This window comes from Typopeltis vanoorti, chromosome 11 (genome assembly GCF_054136105.1).
Source record: "Typopeltis vanoorti isolate ZY-2024b chromosome 11, IOZ_Tvanoo_1.0, whole genome shotgun sequence".
NCBI classification, from domain to species: Eukaryota; Metazoa; Arthropoda; class Arachnida; order Uropygi; family Thelyphonidae; genus Typopeltis; species Typopeltis vanoorti.
Genome location: NC_143559.1, coordinates 9813972 through 9828436, shown reverse-complemented (window position 1 = coordinate 9828436; position 14465 = coordinate 9813972). Strand labels below are relative to the sequence as shown.

Here is a 14465-nt window from a genome sequence, read left to right as displayed (position 1 = left end):
CTCTCTTTTTCTGGTTATCTACCTGTGGTGTATTGAAAATGGCTATGAAACATAGCTGAAAATTCTACAAATAAACAATTTTATATAAATGACTTCCATAATTATTTAGTTTTATAATATTTTCCACTTACATCTTGATTTTCAAATCTATTCAGTTTTCAAATCCTTTCAATTTTTTATTCTGTTGGATGTTTTATAAATTATTTTTCTGAGTATGTTTTCATTTCACATGTGGTATTCATCTATTGCATTTTTGATGTTTCTATTTTTTTACATGCTTCTTGTTTAATGTTTCTTGTTAATAGTGGTTATACTACTAATTTTTAGATTCTTACTGAATATTTAAATTTCATTATTTGTTACAGTATTTTCTCATTTAGTTCCAGCATGGAATCTTATTGGTATTTTTGCAATTACCATTGTTTTGGATTTCTTTATATTTAAGTAACTGCTTTTGGAGATCATCTTCATTTCTTGCAAATAATACTACACGATCTGTATATTTTAACTTTTTTTATTTTTTATTTTTGTTCCATTTCTGTTTCTTGATTGTTATTATTTCATCCATAATTATATTAAATAAACATGACCTTAAAAAGAAGCTCCTTGACTGATCTCTTTCCTCACAGGTTTTTTCAGTATATTTGTATTGTAATATCTTATTCATTTTGATGATTTGCTATCTTGATATTATACTTTCAGGATCTCCTGTAATCTCATTCTGTTAAAAGTTTTCTCTAAATCATAAAAACACATAAATATTGGTTTATTAAATTCTATAAATTTTTCATTATTTACTTCATAACAAATATATTATCAGCACATGATTTTTGCCTTACAGAATCATTGTCTTGATTCTAATTCCTTGATAATTTTTGTATGCATGTTTAGGATAGTGCACAATAAGTTTATTCCTGATAGATTTTATTCTCTGTATAAAATTAGTATTGTAATATTCATCTCCCATTTGTTGGAAATCTGTCTTTCTTTAAAGTTTCTTAAATATTTTTTAAAATATTTACTGTTGAATCACTAATAGCAAACATGATTATGACAAACTACTTAAGTCTTGAAGCCTGGCATTTTAAACTGCAGAAGTCACTGTAGCCAGTTAGCTATCCAATATAAAAAGCTTTTCCTGCAGTATCCGCGAATTTTCCGTAGCAGGAGTCAACTGATGACAAGTTGTTAAAAAAAACATCGCTTATAAACTTTTAAGTGAACTTTGTTAACAGTTCTTCAAATTTATAACTTGAGAATCTTTTTCTCTTATCGATGATTTTAATTTGAATAATTAGTCACTGCTATGAATATATTAGTTAAATCCAAAAAAAAAAAGACAATACAGAATAAATCTGCCTGTTTGTTGTTCTTATAAACTCGAAAAAATTGTGTTCTTCTGGATGCTGATTGGTAAACGACTTCACCCTCACGGCCTAGAATGATTTGATTATTAATTTTAAGTTCAGTTTAAAATTTACCCAATGTACCAGGAATTTATCTAATATAAATCCTTTTTGTATAGATAATACATTATGATATTTGACTTAATCTCACACTCTTCATTTTTTTATACAGGATGTATCTGCAACAAAGGATTACTTCAAAAGAAAAGTGAAATTTCTTTCAAATCAAATAGAGAAAGTTCAGCAAATAGCACAGGATAAAATAACAATGCGAGAAGGTAGCTAGAAAATTTTTTTACTCCAGCTATTTTCTCTAATTGTTTAATTTAATGTAGTGAAGACTTATTAAAAAAATTGTTATACTATTTATTATATATGTTAAGTTGAAATTTTTAGAATCTGCATGTTAACGGTTCTTCAAATTTATAACCTCAGAATCATTTTTTTTCCTTATTGATGATTTTAATTTGAATAATTAGTCACTGTTATGAATATATTAGTTAAATCCACAAAAAAAATGATGCATCAGGAACTGATTCCATCATGTGTACCCTCAAGGCATGTCCAGTATACTTAAGAGTACACAAAAAACTCGCGTTCTTACTAACTTCCTATTGTCCGTTTCCCTCCAAATTAGTTCTATTTGCCATGGTTCCAGTATTGTCACATCTCATATTTTGATCCTTCTTTCTATCACTTTGTCATTTTTTCAGCCAGTGTGTTGTCATCCCGGTTATGATATATGGATCCGAGACATGTTCAGTAACCAAAATATTGGACAGAATGAGAAATATTGAGCATAAAATGTAGAGAGCCATGCTAAACATAAGACTACAGAACAAAGATACACAACTGTCATACGTACACACACACATATGAAATCTATATAATAATTGATGCCCGTGTATTAAGATCACCTAAAGATGAAGTCCCATTCTTCAAACATCCTGGAGTATATGTAATTCCATGCACATGTGGCCTATCCTACATTGGACAGACCTCTCGAAGTCTTGAAATAAGACAGAAAGAACATGTAGGAGACGTAAATCACAACAGAATAATCACATCAGGTTTAGCTCACCATTTTTCGACATCCAATCACGTTATAGACCGGAAAAACAGTTCTCTGCCTTACATCGAGGATGACTACAGACACAGAACTTTTAAAGAATCAGCAGTGGTGCTACACACAGGCAGCAATTTAAATAGAAATCAGGGTGTTATTCTTAAAGACATATGGAAAATTCTCATCAATTCTCTCAGCTTAACAGAACTACAATTCATGAAAAACCGCACAACACATGGTCATGCACCGGATTCTGACTAATGCATGCACACTTCCAAAAGAGAATTATCAAATGTAATGGCCTAATAGGTACTAACGCTTCTGTATTCATGTAACTTGGTGCATTTGTATTTACACCAGTACAGCCTTGATAATGCTAGACAGTAGCTAGTGAAACTGGTTGGCAATTTGTATTTTATTCATTAAATCGTATGGTCTCTTATTAATAAAGTTTTCAGTTTTAATACTTTCTATATTTTGGTAATGTTACGTTACCATCTTCAGGGAACATAAAATTAATGACATGTGCACGCAGGCACTAACACTGAACAAATATAGCTGAAGACAACAACTGAAGTCAGTCCTTGAATCCTAAAAGGTGCCCTCCTAGTTGGCTAAAGGTTGCAGATACCACAAACGTGGTATCCGCAACCTTCCCAACCACATTGCCAAAATATCAGACTAGACGTAGCCGGTGTTCTTACCCAAGCCAAACCTCCAAAAAGCTACCTATCTAAAGAAGAATTCAAAGCTCTACAGAAAATAAAAAATAACAGTAAAATAATAATTACTAAAGTGGATAAGGGAAATGCCACTGTAGTTCTAAACAAAACTGACTACACAAGTAAGCTTTCCTCTTTACTATTAGATCGGTCTACTTACCTCCCTATAGAATATGATCCCACTAGCTCCCAAATCAGGACACTCCATAGGCTCCTTAATAAGGTTACTTCTTGGCCTGAGGAAGTGACTAACAAACTAAAACCTTTTAACTCTAGACCCCCCAGAATATATGGACTTCCAAAAATCCATAAACAGAATATGCCATTATGTCCCATTGTGGATGGCATTGATTTCCCCACATACAAATTAGCCAAACATTTAGACAGAGTGCTCACACAATATACTGGCAACACACCTTCACACATAAAAAAATTCAGCCCACTTTAAAGCCAGTATAGAAAACCTCTCACTCCAACACACTGACATAATGGCCAGTTTTGATGTCTTCTCTTTATTCCCCAATGTCCCACTCAAAGATACTTTGAACCTCATCCAAGCCAAGTTTCCTCCCGATATCTCAGCCCTATTTCAGTTTACCATGAACTCAGGCTATTTCATTCAGCAGGGAAAATCATATAAACAAATAGAGAGGACAGCTATGGGTTCTCCATTCTCTCCACCTCTAATCAACTTCTTTATGGAGACCTTTGAAGAAAAAGCCTTAAACTCGGCTACGCTATGTAGATGATGTGTTCACTATTTGGATGCATGGCTTGGACACACTCCACAACTTCTTATCACACTTAAACAGTCAACACCCCAGGATCCAGTTTACCTTCGAAAAAGAAAACAATAACAATCTTCCTTTCCTAGACACTCTGATTACACGCCACCCTGATGGATCCCTGGCTTTCTCTGTTTACAGAAAACCTACACATACAGGTAGATACATTCACCAGCAATCACTCCACCCCCAACAATATGGGATTATAAAAACTCTATATAACAGGGCAAAGTTAATCAGTTCAGATAACAATGCCCTTACCACTGAACAACCATGTTCTTAACACCTTTGTAGCCAATGGCTACAACCCCCATAAAATCCTAAAAATATTAAAACCAATTATCCCCCCCCCCCCTAACAGGGACTACTATAAATCTATCACCGTTCCTTATATTCAGGGTACTTCTGAAAAGCTAAGAAAAATCCTAAAAAATATGATTTGACAACTTGTTATAAACCATATAAAAAATTAGCATCTCTTATCCGCTCCCCCAAGGACCAGCCACTTCCACTAGACATACCTGGAGCATACCAGGTCTCTTGTAGTTGCAAACTGTCTTATTATGGCCAAACAGGCAGGACAGCTAATATCAGGATATCTGAACATAAGGATTATATCCGTTTCCACCAATACAGCCACTCAGGACTTGCTCATCATGTTTGGACACCCGTCACAAAATACGCTGGAAGAAAGCTTCCTTACTACACCACAGCAAGTATAAATATGAGAGATTATTCCTGGAATCAGCCTCAGCGCTAAAAAAAACTCCCCAAACCTCAATAAATTTGGATGCATTAGACTGCCCCAAATATGGGAAGCTTGCATTCTTAGAACATCAGCCCAACAGCCAACACTACCCAATTTAGCCCATAGGTGGCACCTTTTAGGACTCTAGGACCGACTTCAGCCATATTTGTTAAGTGTTAGTGCCTGCATGCACATATCATTAATTTATGTTCCCTGAAGATGGTAATGTAACATTACCGAAATATAGGAAGTATTGATTAAAGTTTTTTAATTAAAATAACAATATACGTTGTCTAATGTATAAGAAGAACAAAGATATATGACAAGAAACAAGAGTATTCAATACAGAGGAAGTGATTTTAAGATTATGTGCAGGACATATTGCCTGGGTGAAAGGGGATCAATAGACAATCACTTGGTGATATCCACATGATGGAAGAAATGTGGAAGGCCCATAACCAAATATGGTTATAAAAAAGGGGATCAGAAGAAAACACTTCTTAATGCATCTTCCTGTTAGGTCTTTTTCCTATCAATAAACAGCTGCTTTGCTAACCTTTTCTCTCTCTCTGTCTCTCTGCTCTACTCATCAGTCCTGAATGCTAAAAATAGCCATTTCCTTTCTAGTTGTCTTCATTTTTAATGATTCTGCCATTGATACCATCTGTTCATTCTCTCAATATGCTTAGAACTGTAAGCTTAAATTAGAACTTGACTATTTTTTATGCAAGTAGTTTGTCACCTTTATCATCTCTGATTCTTTTTACCGTTTTCTGATTTCTGTTTCCTCCATTACTGAGATAGCCTTTATAACATTTTGCCACTTTCATTATATTTATTATGAAAAATAATAAATATTATCTCTCATAAATATGGAAGATAATATTTATCTTTTATATTCTTACCAGTCTTTCCATAACTTTTGTATTGCTACTCTTACACACATTCCTTTTGCTTTCTTGTATTAGCACATGCTGACTTACTTTGACTTTTTTTTTTTTCCCTTTTCTGTTGCTGCTTTAACTTCTTGAATTCACATCCCTGTTGAATTATTCAGTGTTTTCTTGGAGTTTGCTAGAATTTTATTGTTTTCAAACTATTCCATTTTTCCTTAAATAATATTTGAATCTACAGTTCACCTTGGAAAGCTTCTTGACTTTGATCCTTTTTTAAAATAGAAGATATATTTTCATCTCAATATCAGTATGGTATTCCATTTTTATCCTTCTGGAAAGAAATCTTGATCACTTCCAATTTCAAATTTTCCATACGTTCTGGTATCCCGAACCAATATATCACTATGAACAACATTGCAAACAAGACTTCTTATTTTTTCTCTCAGTGTTGATTACTGCCCATCTTTCTGTGAAACATATTCTGAACAGAGTTATGGCTGTTGTTTTCTCCAAATATTTCTGTATGGAATTAATTTATTACTGTGTTGTTTCAAGCAAGAACAGCTTTTTATTTTTATTTTTTTTATAGCTGCCTTGTCTTGATGACTTAAATTCCTCCACTTCTTTTTCAATAGAACCTCTCATTGATGAATAAAACCCTCTTGAAATTTGCCCATATACCTCTACTTGAAATTGAGGGTTGTACAGGATATGATAGTAAGGCATGAAAAGGTTACATCATCACTATCTTACTATTGACAGTTTTCTTCCAGATTAATCTGTTTTCTGTCAATACTCCAGTATCATCAAATGTTATATTTCTGTCTGAGATTGCTTAAGGGTTATAGCCAAATAACTGGAAGGAGATCCCCAGATCACCGCTCAAGAATGCAGAGAACTGACTAAGGCTTCTGACCTAATGTCCAATCCTCACCTTCACATGATGCTTCCTGTTAGTAGGTATCTGCTGGGTACTGAACAAATGAGGATGGTCTGGCAAGGGACTTAGCCGACCAAATTGTACTCTATGTTGGCTTAAACTACAAATGCACATGATGATACAACATGATGAGATTTCATCATGGCTGGGACATCACTCGGTTAAACAAGGTCTCCACTGGTTTTGTCAGAGAACCAGGGTGAACAGTGAAAAGCTACTGGAAAAGCTCCAACTCAACATCCAAAAGAAGAAGAATAAACCCAACATCAGAATAACTGAAGATAAGAACCATTCAATATAAGGAGTATTAATGGAAAGGAAATCATACTTGGAAAAGAATTGAAAAAGTACACATGGACAAAGAAGACAAAAACAGTTGAGATCTTACTAAATAATGAGTTTAGGATGCTATTTTCAGGCAATAATGATCAAGGAAAGAAAGGAGTAGTGATGGCATTCAACACCAAACACGAAGATAAACTTCTTGATTGGAAGGCAGTTTGAAGTAGAGTGATCTGAGCAAACTTCAAAATGGGGAAATGGACAATGAAACTTATTTGTGCCTATGATCCCATACTGGGTTCTTCTAAGGAAGAAGTGGGGGAATTTTTTGAGTCATTAGACAAGCAGCTGACATAAAGAAAATGGAAAAAGTAGTCCTTGTTGGAGATCTGAACATCAGAGTAGGAAATGAATCCCACCAGGCATATAGGAACATTTTGAGAAAAGTTGGAGAAAGGGCAAATCTAATAATAATGGTAGGTATTTACTGGACTTCTGCTCAGGACACTGACTAGTCATTACTAACACTATGTTCCAACTTAAGGATGTACACAAGTTCACCTGGAGAGAAGACACAAGAAATTAAAAAAAAACCTCATTGACTATGTCATTGTTGATAGTGATGTCTTCAAGCTGTTCAGGATACAAGAATGTACAGAGGATTTGAAATTGGAAGTGATCATTATTTAGTGCTAAGCAGGATAAAAATTAATATCACATTGAAAAGGACATGAATTTAAAAGGTATTGAAGTTTAGCAGCTTTTATAGGTAAATTGTAGATGCAACTATACATACAAACATTTTGAAGAAAAAATGAAATAAATTGAAAACAATAAACCAAACCTTGATTATTGTTTGGAGTCTCAGTAGCAAATTCTGAAGAAGGCGTTGATTGATTCGGCTAGGGAGGTATGTGATAAAGTTGTCCGCAAGGATAGAAAAATAAGAACACTATGGGGGAACACAAGAAGTTAAAGAAGCAGTCCTGGAAAAGAATAAAGCGTACTAAAAATTTCCTAGCAAATAAGATGCTCTAAAAGAATACAGAGGAAAATGTATGAGAGCTAAGCTCTGCATTAAAGTAGCTAAACAAAAGTTGTGGGTAATTCCTGATATTTATTTTCCATAAATATCAGGAAGGTGGCAGAATGTTCTGGACTCTATTGAAGAAGTTAGAAATGTGGAGGAAAGTGTACTGTAAAAAGAATCAGAGACAATAAAGGTGACATGAAAACTAAAGACAAGGATATTCTAAGATGTCTGGAGTAATTACTTTAAAAGACTGTTAAATGGACCAACAGTGACAGAACTGTACTTGAAAACTTTCAACAGGAATGCAAAGAGGAGTACATATCAACTTGAGACAAAAAAAAAAGCATTAAAAAGCTTGAATTTTTGTAAGGCAGCTGGAGTAGATGATAATTGACTAAATGCTTAAGTATGAAGGTATAAAAGTTTTGCAGCAGCTACACTCATAATTCAAAGGGCTTCAGAAGGTCGAATTCCCAATTATTGGAGGAGAGCTCTCATAATACTCATCTATAAAAAAGGGAATAAAGCCAAATGTTAAAATTACAGACAAATTTTTCTACTGTTTCAGGTAAGATTTATGTAAGCCTACTTGAAAAGATATTGAGAAATATTGTGGAAGAGAAACTTGGAGAAGAACAAGCAGGTTCAGGCCAAATAGAGGCTGTCAGACCAGATTTTCACTTTTAAGACAAATGGTTGAGAAATCTTGGAAATATGACAAGGATCTTTACTTAAGTTGTGTAGCTCTGGAAAAGGCATATAACAAGGTGTGCCCAGAGAAAAACTTTTCAAAACACTTCAATTTCAATTATATGAGTTGAATACAGAACAATACATATAGTCTATATTTAAGTTGTCAGTCAGCAGTTAGAATTGAAGGAAATACAGGAAGATGGTTTGATGGAAAATCAGGGATAAGACAAGGATGCACATTATTTCTAGTCTTATTCTTCATCTACATCAGTGGTTCCCAAACTTTTTCGGGCTACTGCTCCCTTGAATCCATAAACTCATCGTCAGTGCCCCCGTGTCTTACCTGAATCCACCCTACATTCAGAAAAGTGATTCACACAACCCACAGGAATGGTAATAACATTTTAAAAACAAATATTAATTTATAATTTAAATTTATTTTAAATCCAAAAAAACCCATTTAACTTTAATAGCAACTTTACATGAAAATCTAATAAAACATTGTATTATAAGGCAGCTATTGACTTGAATGTTTTGAAAATCCTTAATGTGATGGATGGACTTCATGGAGACATAATTTTCCTATGTCTGGTTTAATATAACTTAGTAGTTGTCTTAAATCTCCACGTTGAGTTATCTGGAGTCTTATTCAAATTAAGTGGATATTGAATCCAACATTATTTCAAAGCCGAATAGAGAAACTACAAAAGTTTCATACCGAATATAGAAACTATAAAAGTTTCGGCAGATCAAAGCGTAAGCAAACCTTTCATGACAGGAGCAACTCGTAGTAAAAGTGGAGTAATACTGATCACTATCCTTAGTATTTCCCATAATGTAAAAGACATCTCCTAGTGGACATGCATAACATCATACATGTCCACTAGGAGATGTGTTTTATATTATGGGAAATACTAAGGATAGTGATCAGAGCTTACTCCATGTTTACTACGAGTTGCTCCTGTCATGAAAAGTTTGCTTACCCTTGGATCCGCCAAAACTTTTATAGTTTCTCTATTCGGCTTTGAAATCTCTTTGCAGAAAGAGCAGATCTCTTTCTACAACCAAAACTCTTCATAAGATTTCTTAAATTTTGGCATCAGCTCAAAGTCATTTTGCAGCTCAGTTAGTTTTTCCTCCATGGCTCCCACTACCTCAGTATCGGAAAATGGATTTATTATCTAATCTGGAACTTCCAACGAAAGTAAATCCTTGATCTACTTGCCTTGTCAGGATGTACCTTCTTCAAATGTTCAATTATTCATGGCCTCATTTGAGAAGACCCTTTCACAAATTGGCACATTGGCAGCTGCTGATTTGTTGGTGCTGGTATGCATCCATATTTTAGGTATTCAAAGCTATACTGCCTACATTTCTTCTTTGACGTATCTGCATCTACTATTTCTATTCTGGAACATGCAGAAATAAGTGTACATACATATCTGAAAACAGTTTTTATAAATAATAATCTTTATCTTTATATCCTCACAATATAACAGAACCTATAATTTGCCAAGCTGTGACACAACACTTACATAGCTAAACACTTCACATTTTTGTTCAGTAAATAAGAATGTGGGAAAATACATGATAACACACTCAGTACTATTAAGGTAAAAAAGGACCACTTCAGAAATTACCAACAAAAAACTCGAAAAATGTCTTGGAAACAGTATATGTCTTGGAAAACAACAACATTGTAAACAACAAAAAATGTCTTGAAAACAACAACAACAATAATAATAATCAAACAGCCGCAATTAATTATTGCACATTTTGCAGCACACCTTCAGCGTCCCCCTGCTGCCTGCTTGCCTCTTAGCACCCCCTTAAGTAATCAAACCACCCACTGATCTACATGGATCACATTATGAAAGAAAATGTGATCAGGCTAGGTATTAGAAAATTAGAGATATCAAACTTAGGTCTTTGCTTTATGCAGATGATGCTGTCCTAAACACATCTAGTGCTCTCTCTCCAGAATTTTCTAAATTGAATAACAGCTGTAACATTTGGCATGAAAATCAGCAATAAAAAGACAAAAACTATGAAAATAGGCAGGAGCATAGAAAACTTCAGCCACATCCTTAATTGAGATCTTATAGAACAAGTAAAATACTTCAGGTATTTAGTTACAGTTTGAGGTTAAATCTGGAAATAGACAACAGAATATGCAAGGCTAGTATAATGGGTAGCAAGCTGAATAAATTTATATGGAATAAGTGAGAAATTAGCCAAAACACTAAACTAGCAGTATACAAGACAGTTGTGAACCAGTTTTAAGTTATCGATCTGAGATTTGGGTTAGAAATAAAGCAATTGAACAAAGATTAGAGACCACAGATATGAGGATTCTGAGAAAAATTAGGAGCATGAACTGATGGCATCAGTAGCAGAATCATATTAAAAATGAAGATATTAGAAAGGAACTTGACATTATTAGCTTTCAAGAATGTCAGCAGAGCTAATCTAAGGTGGTATGAGCACTTAAATAGAATGGGTGAGGAAAAATTACCAAAACAAGTCAAGGTCGAGGTGGATTGATTCAGTCAGAAGTTCCTTAGAAGCATAAAATGTTTGATGTGATGATATTGAATTGCTCACAAGTAATAGACTGATTTGGAGGAAAATTATTGATAGGAGATTAATGTAAACTTAATCATGTAGTGCTATCATAGTAACCTGAACATCAGTTGGGATTACCTGTCAGGAAATTGATATTTCTGTCTTCTAAGGCACTTTACCATATCAATCCACCTCGATCTTCATGTTCTTCTGGTTCCTGCCATCCTGGCAAAGAACATTTTGCCAGGATGGCAGGATTGCTAACCTTTCTGTTTAAGTGACCATACCACCTGAGATTAGTTCTGCAAACACATGCTAACAATGCCAAGTTCTTTCCTAATATCCTCATTTTTAATATAGTACTGCCATTGATGCCATCTGTTCACTCCCCTAATCTTTCTCAGAACTCTCGTGTCTGTAGTCTCCAGTCTTTGATCAAGTGATTTATTTCTAACCCAGCTCTCAGATCCATAAGTTAAAATTGGTTGGAACACTGTTTATATACAGCTAGTTTATTATTTAGACTAATTTCTCTCTTGTTCCATATTAATTTATTCAGTTGATTTCCTACCATATCAGCTTTGCTAACTCTTATCTATTTCAATATTTAATTTCTCATATTCATTAAAAATTGTGCCTAAATGGTTGTAATGTTTTACTTCTGTAGGTTCTCCATTCAGGATGCCATTGACATTTTCACTGCTTTTACTTATTTTCATTGTCTTTGTAATTTTATTGCTGATTTTCATATCAAATTTATTACAGCAGTTATTCAGTTTAGTCATGGAGTCCTGCAGACCTGTACTGGACTTATTTAGATATTAGGCTTAATACCGTTTTCTTCATAGTGTGATCTATATAGTTGGTGAATAGCAGTGGAGATAATGTGCACCCTTGTCTTGCACCTGATTTAACATCAAATCACCTTCCTGTACCTTTTCCAATTCTAACTGCTGACAAATTTCAACTTGAACAACATAGACTATTCCTCATATAATGTCCCATTTATTACCATATAAGTGTAGAAGTTTAAACAGTTTTTCTCTTGGCACCTTGTCATATGCCTTCTATGGATCTACAAAACTTAAATACAGATCCTTGTTATGTTCCCATGATTTCTCAACTATGTCTTAAAGTGAAACTCTGAACCTGGCTTCCATTTGGCTTGAACTCAGCTTATTCTTTTTTAAGTTTCCCTTCCACAATTTTTCTTAGCCTTTTCTCAAGTATGTCTGCAGAAATCTTACTGAGAACACAACAGTATGGAAATTTCTCTGTAATTCTTTCATTTAGTTTTATTGTTTTATTTCCCTTTTTATAGATGAGTACTATGAAAGCTCTACTCCTTTTATATGAGTGTGTGGGGTTGGGTGCTAAAATGTTCTGATAAACACCTAGAACAAAAATGATATTGAAGCAACTCTTCTTATATATATCCTAAAAGAACAAATTATTATTAAAATTTCATGAAACATGGGGGTTAAAGGATTTTAAGATTTGTTCTAGGTGTTTATCAGAACTTTTCAGCCCCTCTCCCTCATATCTCCATATTTGAGCATTTCTGGTTAATTATCTACTCCAGCTGTCTTTCCAAATTTCAGGTTTTTAATGGATTTTTCGACTTCTGATTGCATTGCTGTTGAGCATTTTGACCTCTGTGATCTAACCAAGTGGGGAAAAAACTTCCAACACTTTGTTTCATTTAACAATTTTTCAAAGTAATTACTCTAGACATCTAAAATATCTTTGTCTTCAGTTTTCTTGTCATTTTTTAATTTAGTGTTTTATTTAGTTTTGATGGTATCTCTTTTAATGTGTTCAATACTGTAGCTACTTCTTGCTTTCCTTGTTATTTATTGTCTTTTATATATCATTTGCTAATTATTCATTAGTGGAATCTCACCACTGTTATTCTTTTCTTTGGCACTAGTTTGTGTGAACTGTATCACAGTGACCTGTGACCTGTCACTGTGATACAGGTCAATTTTTCATTTTCACTTTTTTTTTCTCCTTTTTTACACTGATTGTCTGTCATCATTTCTATTGATATTGAAGTTTGTTGCAGTAGCTGAGTTTTCACTGTTCATCCTGATGAAAATGGCTAGTGGTTTTTGTTTTGCTGGTGAAACAACATACTGAAATTTCAAGATGATCGTGACATTTCATTAAAAATTTCCTTATAGCATTTTTTTGAACTTTGAAAGAAAAGTGCATGTCCACCTGCCTTTCCACATTTCAGATTTTTGATGGATTTTTTGACTTCTGATTGCATTGCTGTTAAGTGTTTCTACCTCGGTGATATCACTTGTTTCATTTAACAATCTTTCAAAGTAATTACGTCAAAAAATCCATCAGAAACCTGAAATGTGGAAAGGCAGGATTCACATCTGCTTGCAATTTCATATAATCTTATACAAAATTCTGAAACATATCCTCTGGTCTCTGTTCTGTTCTTAATTTTCTTCTCATTTGTCTGTTACTTGGCTACTTACTTGTCTGTTAGCTCATTTGCCACTATCAATCTTCTATAAAACTTTGCTGCAAAAGTATGTTTCTACAACTAGATAACAAGTGAGATGGTTAGTCTGGAACCAGAATGTCTTCATCACAAACAAATATATTACTGCATACTTAATTTTCTTGAACTAAATAACCTTGAAATTATTCATCATCATCATATTCCTGATATGTATCCCTCGCAGGCAGATTTGTTAGGATATTATTATTGTACAACATGAAAGAGTTACGTTACAATGAATTTCCTATACAGTCCTCCACCAAATTAATCTGTTATCTAGCATTGTTGGATTTTATATTTTGGCCTTCTAAGAGACTTCTACGGTATCAGTCCACTTAGATTTTGGTATTTGTCTGGGTCTTTTTCTGGTTTCTAAGCTTTCCTTATCCATTCTGTTTAATTGACCATTGAAAGCATACTGCCTGAGTGTTAGCTCTGTTCCCACACACTCTTGCATGCTAACAATATCAAATTTGTTCATGGTATCCTCATTTTTAATATGATATTACCATTGATGTCATCTGTTCACTCCCACAATCCTTTGCAGAACTCAAATATCTGTTGTCTCTGGTCTTTGATGAAATTTTTTATTTCTTATTGAGCCCTCAAATCCATAAGTTAAAATTGATTTGAACACTGTATAGTATACAGTTAATTTAGTGTTTTGCCTAATTTCTTTCTTATTCCATATAAATTATTCAGCTGACGTCCTACCATACCAGCCTTACTAATTCTGTTGTCTATTTCCATATTTAATTTGCCATCCTCACTAAAAATTGTGCCTATAATCTGAACTGTTTTACTTGTTCTA

The 14465-nt window shown here is 33.8% G+C and overlaps 1 protein-coding gene across 1 annotated transcript in view; it reads left to right on the top strand.

The window, feature by feature from the left end:
- Pfdn5 (prefoldin 5) overlaps positions 1-14465 on the top strand; it is a 75934-nt gene that overhangs the window by 46770 nt on the left and 14699 nt on the right. Inside the window, exon 4 of the mRNA XM_090400513.1 lies at positions 1579-1684. Coding sequence (XP_090256639.1) covers positions 1579-1684 — 106 coding nt within the window. The remainder of the gene's footprint in view (positions 1-1578; positions 1685-14465) is intronic.